The 13,637-nt window shown below is 39.5% G+C and overlaps 1 protein-coding gene across 1 annotated transcript in view; it reads right to left on the reverse strand.

Annotated features, from left to right (window-relative positions):
* TMPRSS7 (transmembrane serine protease 7) overlaps window positions 1–13,637 on the reverse strand; it is a 69,125-nt gene that overhangs the window by 38,004 nt on the left and 17,484 nt on the right. Inside the window, exons 2-4 of the mRNA XM_043510395.1 lie at window positions 4,482–4,549; window positions 2,013–2,206; window positions 888–926 (exon numbers count right to left, since the gene is read on the reverse strand). Coding sequence (XP_043366330.1) covers window positions 888–926; window positions 2,013–2,206; window positions 4,482–4,549 — 301 coding nt within the window. The remainder of the gene's footprint in view (window positions 1–887; window positions 927–2,012; window positions 2,207–4,481; window positions 4,550–13,637) is intronic.

The raw sequence follows: 13,637 nt of genomic DNA on the forward strand, positions 1-13,637 counted from the left end.
CTTCTTTTAGATACCAATTACCAATTGCTCTCACATACACAGTGAGTGTATCGTGTGGACAGAGGAGGACTAGAACGTGATGTCATCTTTTCCATTCATGTTTAGGAGAGAGAATCTCAAACATCTGTTTGTAACAAATGGTCCTCTTTTTCCTTCTCCCCTCCCTCTTTTCCCATCTAGAGGAGTCACATACAGGACTAAATTAATGCAAGATCTGATCTTCATGTTATTGCCATTACCATGGAGTTGGAACACACATCTTGTACTATTTCAGTCCCATAAATGTCTCCTTTACATACTTAAAAAAGCATGTAGAAAGAACTCTGTAGATCCCCCGTGCCAACTGCTGCTATGGCCTAGAATGAATCCAAGAAACAATCAAGTACATGAACATTTTAGCAAATGAGATCTGAGTTTCAAGCAACTCCGATTTATGGCAAGAGTGTGAAACCAAGTGAGGATCTGCATGGTGTCAACCCCTAAGGTCAGGAAAAACTAAGCAGTTTTGAGCAACTTTTGCTTTAAGTTATGGGATTCATTCAGACACTAAACTCATTATGTAATTTCAGAGGGAACAAAGTGGAGGACAATAATACACCCCAAAAACCTAAGCCCCTGGAGTTTCACACAGATATAATTATAAAGCATATATCGATACTGGTTTGTGATGTCTATCAAAATACCATCAAACAATATTTTCAGAGACAGATTCTGTGCTTGGGCACAAGCAGGACTCCCCATTGACTGCAATGGCAGTTCCGCACATACATGCCACGGCTGAATTTTACCCTTGTAGAACAAAACTGAGCAAATGCACATCTCATTACAAGGGAATAAAACATAGTGAATATTGAAACAAAACAAACAACAACCACCACCAAAATTACCTGTTCCAGTTGTTGAAGAATAATCTGATCGAAGCCCAGCTGCACTGGAAAAGAAATTGAAGTGAACCTGCTCATATTTTACATGGAATTCAAAAAATCTAATATTTAAATCTAGCCAAATCCATATAAACTTAGTAATGACTACACTTTACATATTTCAGCGATCAGTTTCATAATACTCTGCTGACAGTGTCTGATGCCTGAATAGGCTGAGCAGAGAAAGAGCAGTGAGAATTCTGTGGAATAAATTCATATAATTTTAGTAATTCCAGCTCTCACAGTTTTAAGGGAGATTCAACACTGAGAAAATCCGATGCATCCTATAACCTGTCCAATTGCTGATTATCAGAAACCCTATTTGCTTCTCAGGCTACACACCTGCAGAGTGTGCTATCTGGCCACTATGGAGGCAGAACACACAGTTTTGTGTTAGATCTTAGGGGCCCACACTGCTCAACTAGCACATGTTGTAATCTGATTTAGGGCAATGTCATCAGTGAATGCACTGAACGATGCATCACCTGTGTCCTTGTCCTCACTAAAATCTAAAAGGCCCCCAACTGCGTGAGCTGCTGAGCACTCAACTGCCACTGAAGGCAGTAGGAGTTGAGCATGCTCAGCACCTTCAAGATCAGGCCCTTAATACAGGATAGGAACTTCCTGGGTCATCAGTCACATCAGAAGTCTCTCACCGCCTTCCACAATCAGGGCACAGTCCCCTTTCTAGGCAAACATAGATGAGAAAGGTCCTCACCAAAAAAGCATGGTCCTTTGCCTTTGTTCTTAAAAAACCAACAACCCTTAGATTAAAGGCAAACAGATTGAACTAATGTTAGTGTGGGACTGGGATTTGTGTCTTACAAAATCAGGAAGTTCACTCTTATGGTGCCAACAAATTAAACTGAATTCAAACCTTCCCAAAGTTGAGGAGCCTTGGGATTCAGTGCTTCGGTTCATCTTCCACCTGAAATGGGACCTTGATGTAGCTTTTTGCTTTTATCGTAAATTAATAGTGGGGCTGGGGATAGGAGACCTGGTAGTTTTATAACAGTTGCTATTCTAGGATAACAAACTTCTAATACATGAAGTAATTCATTAAGGATGAAGACATATACAAATACTGACCACTCAATACAATGGAGTCCATGTCGACTGCAAGCCCTTGAAGGCTTCCCACTGAGGTCCGGTTGATGATACTTGTCTGAACAGAGTCCTTTAAAATGGCAGCCACACAGTCCTCGCAGAACACTTGGCCTTTAGCCTGAGGTACCACAAATACGATCCAAAAATGAATAAGAAGGCCTCCATTGTTGTTGTTACTGAAATTAAATGTACACATATATTCTGTCATATTGCAATGTTCCTCAAACTGGACATTTACATGGGCTTCTGGATAGTGATTTAGAAGAGTATGGTTCCCATTTTATATCTGGGTACATTGTTTTGACACACTGGGCAGTCTCACTCTCTCTTCAGAAGACACGATTTGAGATCATAAACTATTAGAGTAACTTTCAGAGGGCCCCCACCTTCTATTGAGACAAATGGAAATCTTTCCACCTGATTTGGAGTTGGCTTGGTTCCCTAAGGAATGAAGTAGGAATGAAGGAAAGATCATCTCTCCCATAATGTTATCCTTGAACAACCACTTTGTGGTATCCTAAAACAGTTTCTACTACTATTTAATCCTATCTTTAGGTTTCATAAGAGCACTGAGCCTCTATCTATCTTCTGTCTGAAGCCTGGTCTACATTTTAAAGTTATATCAATATAACTATGTGGCTGGGGTGTGGTTTTACCACCAACTTAGTTAAACTGATACAAGCCCAAGCTGGGACAGAGTTATACTGGTAGAAAGGTACCTTACTAGTATAATTAAATCTGGTCTATATATTAAAAAGTTTTTCTGGCACAACTGTGTCAGTTAAGAGTGTGTTAAAATAAATAAAAAAGAATTTACTTATTTATTTTTATCGCACCTCATACAGCTAAAGCTATTCCAGCAAAAGCCCTAGTGTAGATGGAGATATTCTGGCAAAAAGTGTCATTTTGTCAGTGTAGAATGTTTTTTTCAGGGAACTGGTATAATTCTAAGTTGGTAAAACAACTCTTTTGCTGGAATAAGCTGAATCTGCGCTAGAGAGTTTTCTCATACAGCTATATTGGCAGACTCTTTTCAGTGCAGGCAAGGTTCATTCTCTTTCCCCTACAGGAATAGCTATATCAATATAAAATATCTTTATAGCAGTGTAACTGCATCCACACTAAGGGTATGTCTACACTACAAAATTATGTCAATCTAAGTTACATCAATGTACAACCACCACAGTAATAAAATGGCTTTTGCATGTCCATGCTATGCTCCCGGTATCAGCAGGAGCACTTTACCAATTTAATTGTCAGCATGGGGGTGTGGGAAGGCTTCTGAAAGCCATCAAGTCGATGTAAGCAACACAGTGTCTACACTAACACTGCATTGACCTAACCAGGTCAACCCAAGCGCTACATCTCTCACAGAGCTGGAGTTAAGTTGACATAGCGGGTGCAACATTTTAGTGTAGACGCTTACAGATTTAGGTCAATGTAAGCTGCCTTGTGATGACTTAACTCTGTAGTGCAGACCAGAGCTAAGGGGTTGTACTGCTTTAAACTACACCAATAGACAAACTATTAGTTTATTTCGTTCAACTGGTGCAAATCCCCAGGTAGACACCAGTTCAGTTTAACAGACGCTTATTTCAAGTTAGCTTAAACCAATTTCTAACAGACAAACTAAACTAAAGTAAGCCTAGTTCAAATGGATATAAAACAGTGTATACGGACCCTTTTGCATCGGTTAACTAAATCAGTAGGGTAAATTCACCTCTTTAGTTTCAAGTGGCAACCAAGATTTCAGTTCATGATGGTTTCGCTTCCCCACAAGCCCGCCCACAAGTTCCAAACCCTTGATCTTTGTCTACACAGAAATTTGCACTGGTATAATTCATAGATTCATAGATACTAAGGTCAGAAGGGACCATTCTGATCATCTAGTCCAACCTCCTGCACAGCGCAGGCCACAGAATCTCACCCACCCACTCCTATGAAAAACCTCACCTATGTCTGAGCTATTGAAGTCCTTAAATCATGGTTTAAAGACTTCAAGGAGCAGAGAAGCCTCCCTCAAGTCAACCATGCCCCATGCTACAGAGGAAGGCGAAAAACCTCCAGGGCCTCTCCAATCTGCCCTGGAGGAAAATTCCTTCCCGACCCCAAATATGGCGATCAGCTAAACCCTGAGCATATGGGCAAGATTCACCAGCCAGAAACCTGTTTAGACACCTTTATGGGCTTAAGATGGTTGTACAGCATTAGCTAACCCCTAGCTGGGTTTAAGTGTAACCACGCACGAAGTGGCACTGGTTTAACTGAGTTTAAACAGATTTAGTTTTATCAGTGCAAATGTGTGCATGGACCAGGCAGAACCAAACAACTCTGAGTGAATTTCACACAAAATTTAGTTTGTATGGTGAACTACATTCCCCAGGATTACGGCGTTCAAGCATCATCATCACACCTGACAAAGACATGCACACACACTGCATTGAGTTTTACCTGACATCGGAAACAATGGACTGTTTATAAAATTTGGAGAAGGCAGAGGTTGTGTAAACCAAGTTCATCTGGAAGAGAAAAAAAATGTTATGTGGATGAAAAAGTTAGTGCTCCTACAAGTCAGCTACAGCTTATAATTTCCAGACAGATCTTAAGGAGAATGGGCACGTGCTCAGTATGCTAAACATGTATTAACTATGTGTAGCCATGACTTAACTGACTTAACTGCACCTTCCGTGCAATAACTTGTTTATATTGTACTTACATTTCAGTGTATAGTATATAGATCAATAGTTATTTTACAATCAATTTATTTTATAATTATATGGTAAAAATGAGAAAGTAAGCCATTTTTCAGTAACCGTGTACTGTGACATCTGTGTCTGATTTTGTAAGCAAGTAGATCAAGTGAGGTGAAACTTGGGGGTATGCAAGACAAATCAGACTCCTGAAAGGGGTACAGTAGCCTGGAAAGGTTGAGAAGCCACTGTCTTAGAATGTTCCAAAATAGAGTTATAACTTGGTTTTGCTACCGTATTGTTGGAAGAAGCATACTACACTTCACCACTAGATGGCATATGCCTGAAGTAGTTTTGAGCCCCTTTCATTCCTGAAGACAACATTTAATTCAGCATAGACATGAATGGCTGGACACTGTGGCCATCTCTTTTGGAGGAAGGCCATGAGCTACAAAATCAAGGAGGGACTGATATTTTGTTCATGCCCAATTTATAATGTTAAATGTAAGAAACTAAATAATAATGTCAGGAAACACTAATTAAAAACCTGTAAATCCAAGGGAGTTGTGAATGTTCAATACTTCTCCAGATTAGGCTTGAAGTGATTTATTAACAGTTAGGTCTTTTCACTGAGGGGAAGGAAGGTAACTTGATGAGTTTCCCCTATTTCACTGCCTCTCTTATGAAAGCCATATACTGCAGTGACCTTTGAGCCAGACTGGAAGAACAAAGGGGCATCATTTCAAAAACATGTTACAGAATACAGGGGCAAAAGAACTTCCCCTCCTTACTCGGTGTGTCACATTAGACTATTCCATTTAATTTTCTCTATATTTACATGAACACTTGCCTTCTCAAACAGATAAGATTCAGGTGAAAAAGAAGCAGTCACCACATGGCCTCTAAAACAGATTCTTTTCCTTTTAAAAAGCCCTATTCCTCCTACCCTCCCCAAAATTAAATTCTGTGGAATGGTAAAGATCAGAACTGGGTGTGACAAGGGGATGAAGGCCACTTATGAGAGTGAGACACAAACAGAGCTCACACCTGGATTTAGAACCTCCAATAATCAAGCAGGTTTGTCACTTTTTTTTCCAGGCATGTCTACACTCAAATACCCCACCAAAAACATGTGAAACAGAACAAGTAAGTTTAACTTACCCACTTGCAAGTATTTTGTGAGCCAGATCCTATAATTACCCTCCTCCTCATCATGCTGCTATTTATTACAGAAGTGCAATACATCCATATATATATGGAAATAAGTTGCCAGTAGATAGAGCTCCAGAGCATGTAACAGATGATGGGTTTTGCAGGAACAAGAATACTAGAGATGCACTGCAAATGGCTTCCAATGACTGCTCTTGTCAGCATTGCAAACTCTCAACATTTTATCCTTAGTCTCTCATTATATTTAGTTGACAATAAATAGCTCTTATATGAACATGTAACTATTTCATTTTTAAACGTTTCTGGTCCTCCTAGCTGCAGGAAAAACTGCAATACAGTAACAAAAAGGCTGAAACATCAAAAAGCAAATAAAAAAGACCTAGTGTTACTCTTCAAAATCTCCTGATTTGTTGCAGCCTGATTCATGATTGCTGAATGCTTGTGGCTGACAATACTGCCATCTCTGAACCCCAGACTTCTCTCTCTCTAAATCTTCACTATTTTCCTAGAACAACTGCTTTCATGTCTCCATTTTCCTCTTACTCACAAACTCTTGTGTTTGACCATTTTCCCTGAGTTCAGTAGTTCCACCATACTACAGAATGCTCCCGGTGTGTCTGACTGGAGCAAAGCGTTTTGGGAAGAATATGCTTCTTCAAAACAGGCAAGCATTAGGAGGAAATTAAATGCATTCAATAGCTCTAAGGACATTACTGATGCTGCAGGCCAGGAAACAGTCAACAGATATCAAGTTAATAAAAAGTCTTCACATTCAATATCTCAAGCTTAATATTAAATGGCAGTTCATTTTTGCAGAGTGACCCTAAAAAAGGGGTTTATGGGGTTCCATGTTGGTTTCTTTTCAGTGTCTCCCATATCAAGTACATCCATTAATGGATGCAGGACTGTGTGAAAGGTTTGTAAACTTAAATAGACCCATCCTGAGTTTAATTTGTAACAAACAAGACTCAAAAGAAACCAGGTTTTTCCTTCCTTCCACATGGCTGGTGAAACAAAGGCAGATAGGAGACTAAGGGAGTTAGCCAGCTGATATTCTACACAGAAGCACTCATTATGGGAGGAAAATGGCACGTCACCAACACCACTACTAGCTCTTCATCTGCTGTGGGATCCCCCCACCAGACAGGCATCTTGACCCTAGAGGCTTACACCCTAGGCCAGGGGTGGGCAAACTACAGATTAAGTTGTAATTAAGTAGATTAAACAAAATAAGAACACCACACATCAAAAACGTAGACAGACACAGAATTGGTAAATAAGTTGCCACAGGAACAAAAGGTAAGGAGAAAAAAGAGTTCAGACAAGATGGCAGTTTCTCAAGGAGACGCTATTACAGGCACAACTGCAAGCTATACGGATATGAAGAAAAGATAGGAAGAATAAGAACAGACCAATATGGCTCCATCAAAAAGTGGAAATATGGATAAATTGCTAAGGAGAAATGCAGAAGAATAGCTCGAGCGATAGGGATAAAATCAGAAAGACAAAGGCACACAACGAGTTAAACCTAGCAAGGGACATAAAAGGCAATAAAAGAGTTTCTTTAAATACATTAGGAGCAAGAGAAAGATGCAGGAAAGAGTAGGTCCTCTACTTAGTGGGGAAGATGAAGTGAGCTGTAGCTCACGAAAGCTTATGCTCAAATAAATTTGTTAGTCTCTAAGGGGCCACAAGTACTCCTTTTCTAATAACTGATGATATCAAGAAGGCAAAAGATATTTAATGCCTATTTTGCTTCAGTCTTCAAAAAAAAAAAAAGGTAAATGTTGACCCGATGCTAATATTAACTGTGTGAAGTAACAAGGAAGGAAGGAGTTCAAGCCAAAATAGAGAATGAACAGGTTAAAGTTAGATGCATTCAGTCAGCAGGGCCTGAAGAAATTCATCCTAGAGTACTTAAGGAACTAGCTGATGCCATCTTGGAATTAATAGCAATTATCTTTGAGAACTCTCAGAGGACGGGTGAGATCCCAGATAACTGAAGACAGGCAGACATAGTGCCTATCTTTAAAAGGGAAACAAAGAGGACCTGGAAATGTATACACTAGTGAGCTTAACTTCAATACCCAGAAAGATACTGAAAAAATTATTAAACAATAATTTGTAAGCACCTAAAGGATAACAAGGTTTTAATGAATAGACATCATGGATTTGTCAAGGACAAATCATGCCAAACTAACTTAATTTCTTCCGCTGGCAGGCTTACTGGCCTAGTGGATGGGGGAAGCAGTAGATATATTTATTTTAGTAAGGCTTTTGACACAGTCTCACATCTCATAAGCTAAGTATGGAAATGCAGTTTAGATAAAACTACTATAAAAGGCGGGTGCATAACTGGCTGAAAGACCATACTAAAAGAGTTATTATCAATGGTTTGCTATCAAACTGGGAGAATGACATCTGTAGTAGCGGGTCAGTCCTGGGTCTGGTACTATTCAATAATTTAATTAAGTGACTTGGATATTGGAGTGGAGAGTATGCTTATAAAACTTGCAGATGACACCAAGCTGGGAAGGGTTGCAAGCACTTGGGAGAGCAGAATATTGATCTTCACAAATTGGAGAATTGGTCTGAATTCAACAAGATTAAATTCAATAAAAACCAAGGGGAAAAAAATCAAATGCACAACTACACAAGAAGAAATTACTAGTTAGATAGCAGTACTGCTGAAGAGTATCTGGGGGTAAAGATGATCACAAAGTCAACAATGTGATGCAATTGCAAAAAAAGGCTAATATTTGTATTGTAAGGTGTATTAACAGGAATATTAGATGCAAGACATGAGGAACAGGGGGTAATTGTCCCACTCTACTCAGCATTGGTGAGGCCTCCGCTGGACTACTGCGTGCAATTCTGGGTGGAAAGATGTGGACAAATTGCAGAGAGTCAAGGAGAGCAACAACAACAACAGAGGGTAAAAGGTTTAGAAAACCTGACCTATGAGGAAAGGTTAAAAAACTGGACTTGTTTCTCGATTGAGAAAAGACAACTGCGGTAGGAGCAGGGGAAGACTTGATAACAGTGTTCAAAATCTGTTCAAGGGCTGTTATAAAGAAGACAGTGATCAATTGTTCTCCATGTCCACTGAAGGTAGGACACGTAGTAATGGGCGCAATCCGCAGCTTGGGAGATTTAGGTTGGATATTAGAAAAGAGTTAAACACTGGAATAGGCTTCCAAGGGAGATTGTGGAATCCCGATCATCTGCGATTTTTATAAAACAGATTAGACAAACACCTGTCAGGAATGATCTAGGTTTACTTGGTCCTGCCTCAGAGCAGCAGGCTGGACATGATGACTTCTGAAGGTCCCTTCTAGCCCTACATTTCTAGGATTACTCCAGGTGGCAAACCCTTTATACAGCCAGTGTCATTGCCAAAACTGAAGCTTTTTCTAATATCATTCATGGCTCTGAACTGTTTGCTAACACTGTAACATGATCTATGTTCTTACCACTTGCTGCACATTCTGTGCCACTGAGAGGAATTCTCTTGACTCCTTCTGCCTATATTCCGGGAGAAAGTCTATGTTGGCGACACGAAATAATCCAACGAAATACAAGGCATCTTTGTTTTCTGCTTCAACTGCAAAACAGATAGAGGAAGGTTAATTTCTTTTTTTAAAATCCTTTTTTAATAGCAACTCAGCTAGGGGAAGTATGTAACCCACACACCTTCTGGGTGTAGTGTTCTGTCCCATCTAGTGGCACCAAGACCACTTAAAGAGAGATAAAATAAGTCTGCTCTACAGTCTTAGCTAACAGACAGCTGGATTTTAGCTCATGCAGTAGGGGCTCATGCACTAAGCTTCAGAGGTCCCCGGTTCAATCCTGCCTGCCGATGACCGGGGTCTGTCAGTGTTACACGAGCATTCAAGTTAGCATGGTTAGCCACCATGAGGAGAGAATGCTTTGCATCTCTATAAAGTGACCACTTGAAGTGGCTGATGCTTGGAGCTGCAATGAGTTATTCCAGCAACAGTCATGTTCAACATTGAGCTAAAGCAAAAGTCACTGTGATGCAGGATCCTAGGGTACATCTACACTGCAGTTAGACACCTGCAGCTGACCCATGCCAGCTGACTAGGCCTCGCATAAAGAGGCATTTCATTGTGGTGTAGATGGTCAGGCTTGGGCTGCAGCCCAAGTTCTGGGACCCTTCCACCTCGCAGGGTCCTACAACCTGGACTCCAGCCTGAGCCAGAACATCTACACACAATTAAATGCCCCTTAGTTGAAGCCCGGCAAGCCCAACTCAGCTGGCATGGGCCAGCCATGGGTGTCTAATTGCAGTGCAGACATATTATAAGGGACAAAGGAAAGCATCCTAAAAAACTGTTGTGAATCAATTCATGTGCAATGCAGGAAGAGACCTCGGATCAACTGAGGCCCTAAAAGCAATTTACTGAGTGCCTTCATTAACATACTGATGTGTGAAATATGCATGAGCTTTCAGTAACTCACCAATGAAGAGCCACAGTAAGGTCCAAGTTATAACACCTATCACAAACAGCACCAGTGTAAAAAGAATTATTTTATTTTGAAAATTCCATATTGTTCTCTTTACTTTCCTCGTAGATTTGGATTTGCCATGGTTTTTCCTTGCAAGTATCTTCTTTGCCAACTTCTCTTCTGCATTTACTATTTGGATTGAAATATTTGATACCTAAAACAAACAATCAAACAAAATCAATGTACAGTGAGCCACGGGGAACATTTCAAACAGCGCTTTAGCAAACCTGCACCCAGAAGAGCAGAAATTTTTCTTTTTACATTTTCCCCCGAAGTTACTAAACAAACCCAATTTATTATTAAGTCAGCACTATATCTAGGAACCTCCCCTCACCCCCCACCTCCCGCATGGTGTGGGGCCCAGTTGGGCTAAGCACATACAAACACAAAAAAAGATGGTTCCAAACAATTTACAATCTAAACTGTATGTATGCAACCCACACTGCATTTGTGTATGACCAGCCCCCACATGTGGGGGGGGGAGTATCATTTTGGCAGGAACAGAAAAGTAAAGAGACAGCAGCTACTGCAGCTTAGGGTAGTAGAAATAAAAAAGCATCATGAACAATGTCGCCTATCACAGTGCAATTGTGGATAGAGCTGTGAGAAAGCAAGTTTTGCTCTGAGAATTCTTTGCTGACCAATTCTATTTTGGGGTGGAGCTTAGCAAATAGGTATCAGGAAATCCTTTCCAGTCCCTTGGAGTATTGGTTATGTCCTTACCTTTTTGTGTATTTCAGCAGACAAGCAATAGAATGCAAGGAGGAGCAGCAGAAGGCAGAGTGGAAGCTCAGTTAGGAGGCATTAGCGCAAATTGGGGCAGAGAAGGAGATTGGAGTACAAAACTAAATTTTTCCCCTCCAGAAACTGCCTTTAATCAGAAAAACCATTTTGGGAAGAAATACTATGTATTTTGCTTGTTGCAAATCCAGAAAAGTTCACACTGGTTCTATCTACACCAGAGGTTTGCTTTTCTGTGCAGCTCTGGTTAAGAGCAGCACGCACATCTGTAGCTTAACCACCAGCCTAAGCCAGACTTAATTGGCTTTTCAGTTACAAAAGCAGTTGTATATTAACTTCCCTAATATGTTACTCCTTTTAGGAGAAGGGCTTTTGACATCATTACAGAAGGAACAGATATAATACAATATAAGATCCAGAAAATCGGCAACAGTCAGATAGGACGGGCAGTTCTCACATGCCTCCAGCCTCTTAGGCCATCTTTAACTTTGTTTACCACAGACATAGCAAAATAGGAAGATATGAAATGCCTGTATTTAACCATTAAACATCTAGCATTGAACCAGTCTATGTCATGTCAGTTTCTAAATAATTAGCAATTTTCTATACCCTTATGGAAAAGCACTCCAGGCTTAACAGGCACATCTCTTTCTTTAAGCTATCCTATTGAATACAATAATCGAGAAAGCTTAAAAATAGAAAAAGGATATTGTTGTCTATTTGACAGCTGCAGTCAAAAGTTTTCAAGTAACTAGTAAATGTGGGTGTCCAACACGACAGCTTAAGGATCCTATCTTCAGAAAACACTTAGGACCCATCATCTTTTAAAAAAAAAAAAAGAGTCAGGCTCTTTTAAGATATCAAATAGGACACCCAAAATTCACTAATTGCACTTACAGGTCAAGATTGATTTCTATAGAAGCCTAGCCATCTTGTTCCTATTAATTTCTTTCGGGCCTAACTGTAAAGATGGGCATGTTTAAAAGAATTTTAGTGTCGAAAGGAGATGCACATACTCCCTCAAACTATAGGAATGCATGATGGCTGCCTAGTATTTGCATTGTTAATGAGTGCATGTGTATTCATACTTCAAATTTGATCAGTCTGTTAGCTACCATCATTTTATCTGGGAGAAAGAAAAAAAAAGAACTTAACGTATCAAGCCTTTTGTGCATGGCAAGCTTTTGTGCATAATGCCGGAGCACCGAGTTGATAACAGCAGCGCTAATTATTATTATTTCAAACAGCGCTAAGCTGTATATTTACAATATGATTTATTGAGAAGAGGTATTTAGTTTAACCCAAAACATTTCATAGTAATAGAAGCAATAAGAGTTTAAAACATCATGGATTAGGTTTTCTATTTTATTCACACCATGCATCTTTCTCCTGCTTCTGGTCAATTTTTGCACTATATAATGCAGTTCAGCTAATAAAGCAATTTAACTATCACAATACACTAAATTATTTAATGACTCCTCATTCCCTCCGCCACATGTAATCTCCAATACAGTAATAGCCTTAGTTATACATTTGAAAGGTAGCTATGCTGGATTTCTTTCCTGGAAATAGATTTCTTAGCAGAAATCTGCTCCTTGTCATGAAACCAGTCTATCCCTTTCATATTGTCACATTGACATTTGACATTTCAATTCTGTCAGTAAATGATCATTGCAGTGCATCAGAAGACACACGAATAGATTGAATTTTTAACTCAAAGTGATAAAACAAAATTAACAGTAAAAATGTAGAGGTTGTCAATTTATGAATAGGTTTAACCCTCTATGCACAGTGCACAGGTCTGGTACAATAGTGGAGGGCACTTAAATCACCTACTTACACTTAGGTCATCTTCAGGTTTGGTGGACGTGTGACTGTTTTGTTCATCCATTCTGGAAACTTACTTGTCAAGTTCACACCAGGTTTAAGAGAGATGCTGCACCTATTCCTAGGCCATATTCCCAGCTCTGTTCCAAAGAGAACTGATACTAGTATCCAGGACAACTTGCTAAGGAAGGCATCAATTTACATTCATGAATTTCCAATTGTAATTTCATCTGCCTTGTTGCTCTGTTGTGATCATTAAAAGGACACTATCAAGTAACTTTAGCCCCCAAATGTTTGGGACCGGAGGTGAGGGAGGGTGGTGTCTGTTGTTTTTTGGGATTTTTTTTATAAAGAGTTTTAACAGACTCCTGCAGCATGTTAATGCACCAAAATCAGAATATTGACATTAACTGAAAAAGAATTAGAAACAAACAGACTTAATTAGCTGCAATGAAGACAGCAAGAAGTGAACAGATGGGTAAGTTACATCACTTAAGATACAGAAATTCTTTCAAAAGTATGAAGAGTTATTAGTAACAGGTAAGGATTTTTATTGACAAAAATTTGACTATAGTTTCTAAAAGCAAGTCAAATAAATAAGTACTTTGACTTGGTTTTTTTTAACATGCATTTTGTTTTGTACTGTGAT

Source organism: Dermochelys coriacea, chromosome 1 (genome assembly GCF_009764565.3).
Source record: "Dermochelys coriacea isolate rDerCor1 chromosome 1, rDerCor1.pri.v4, whole genome shotgun sequence".
Lineage (NCBI taxonomy): Eukaryota > Metazoa > Chordata > Testudines > Dermochelyidae > Dermochelys > Dermochelys coriacea.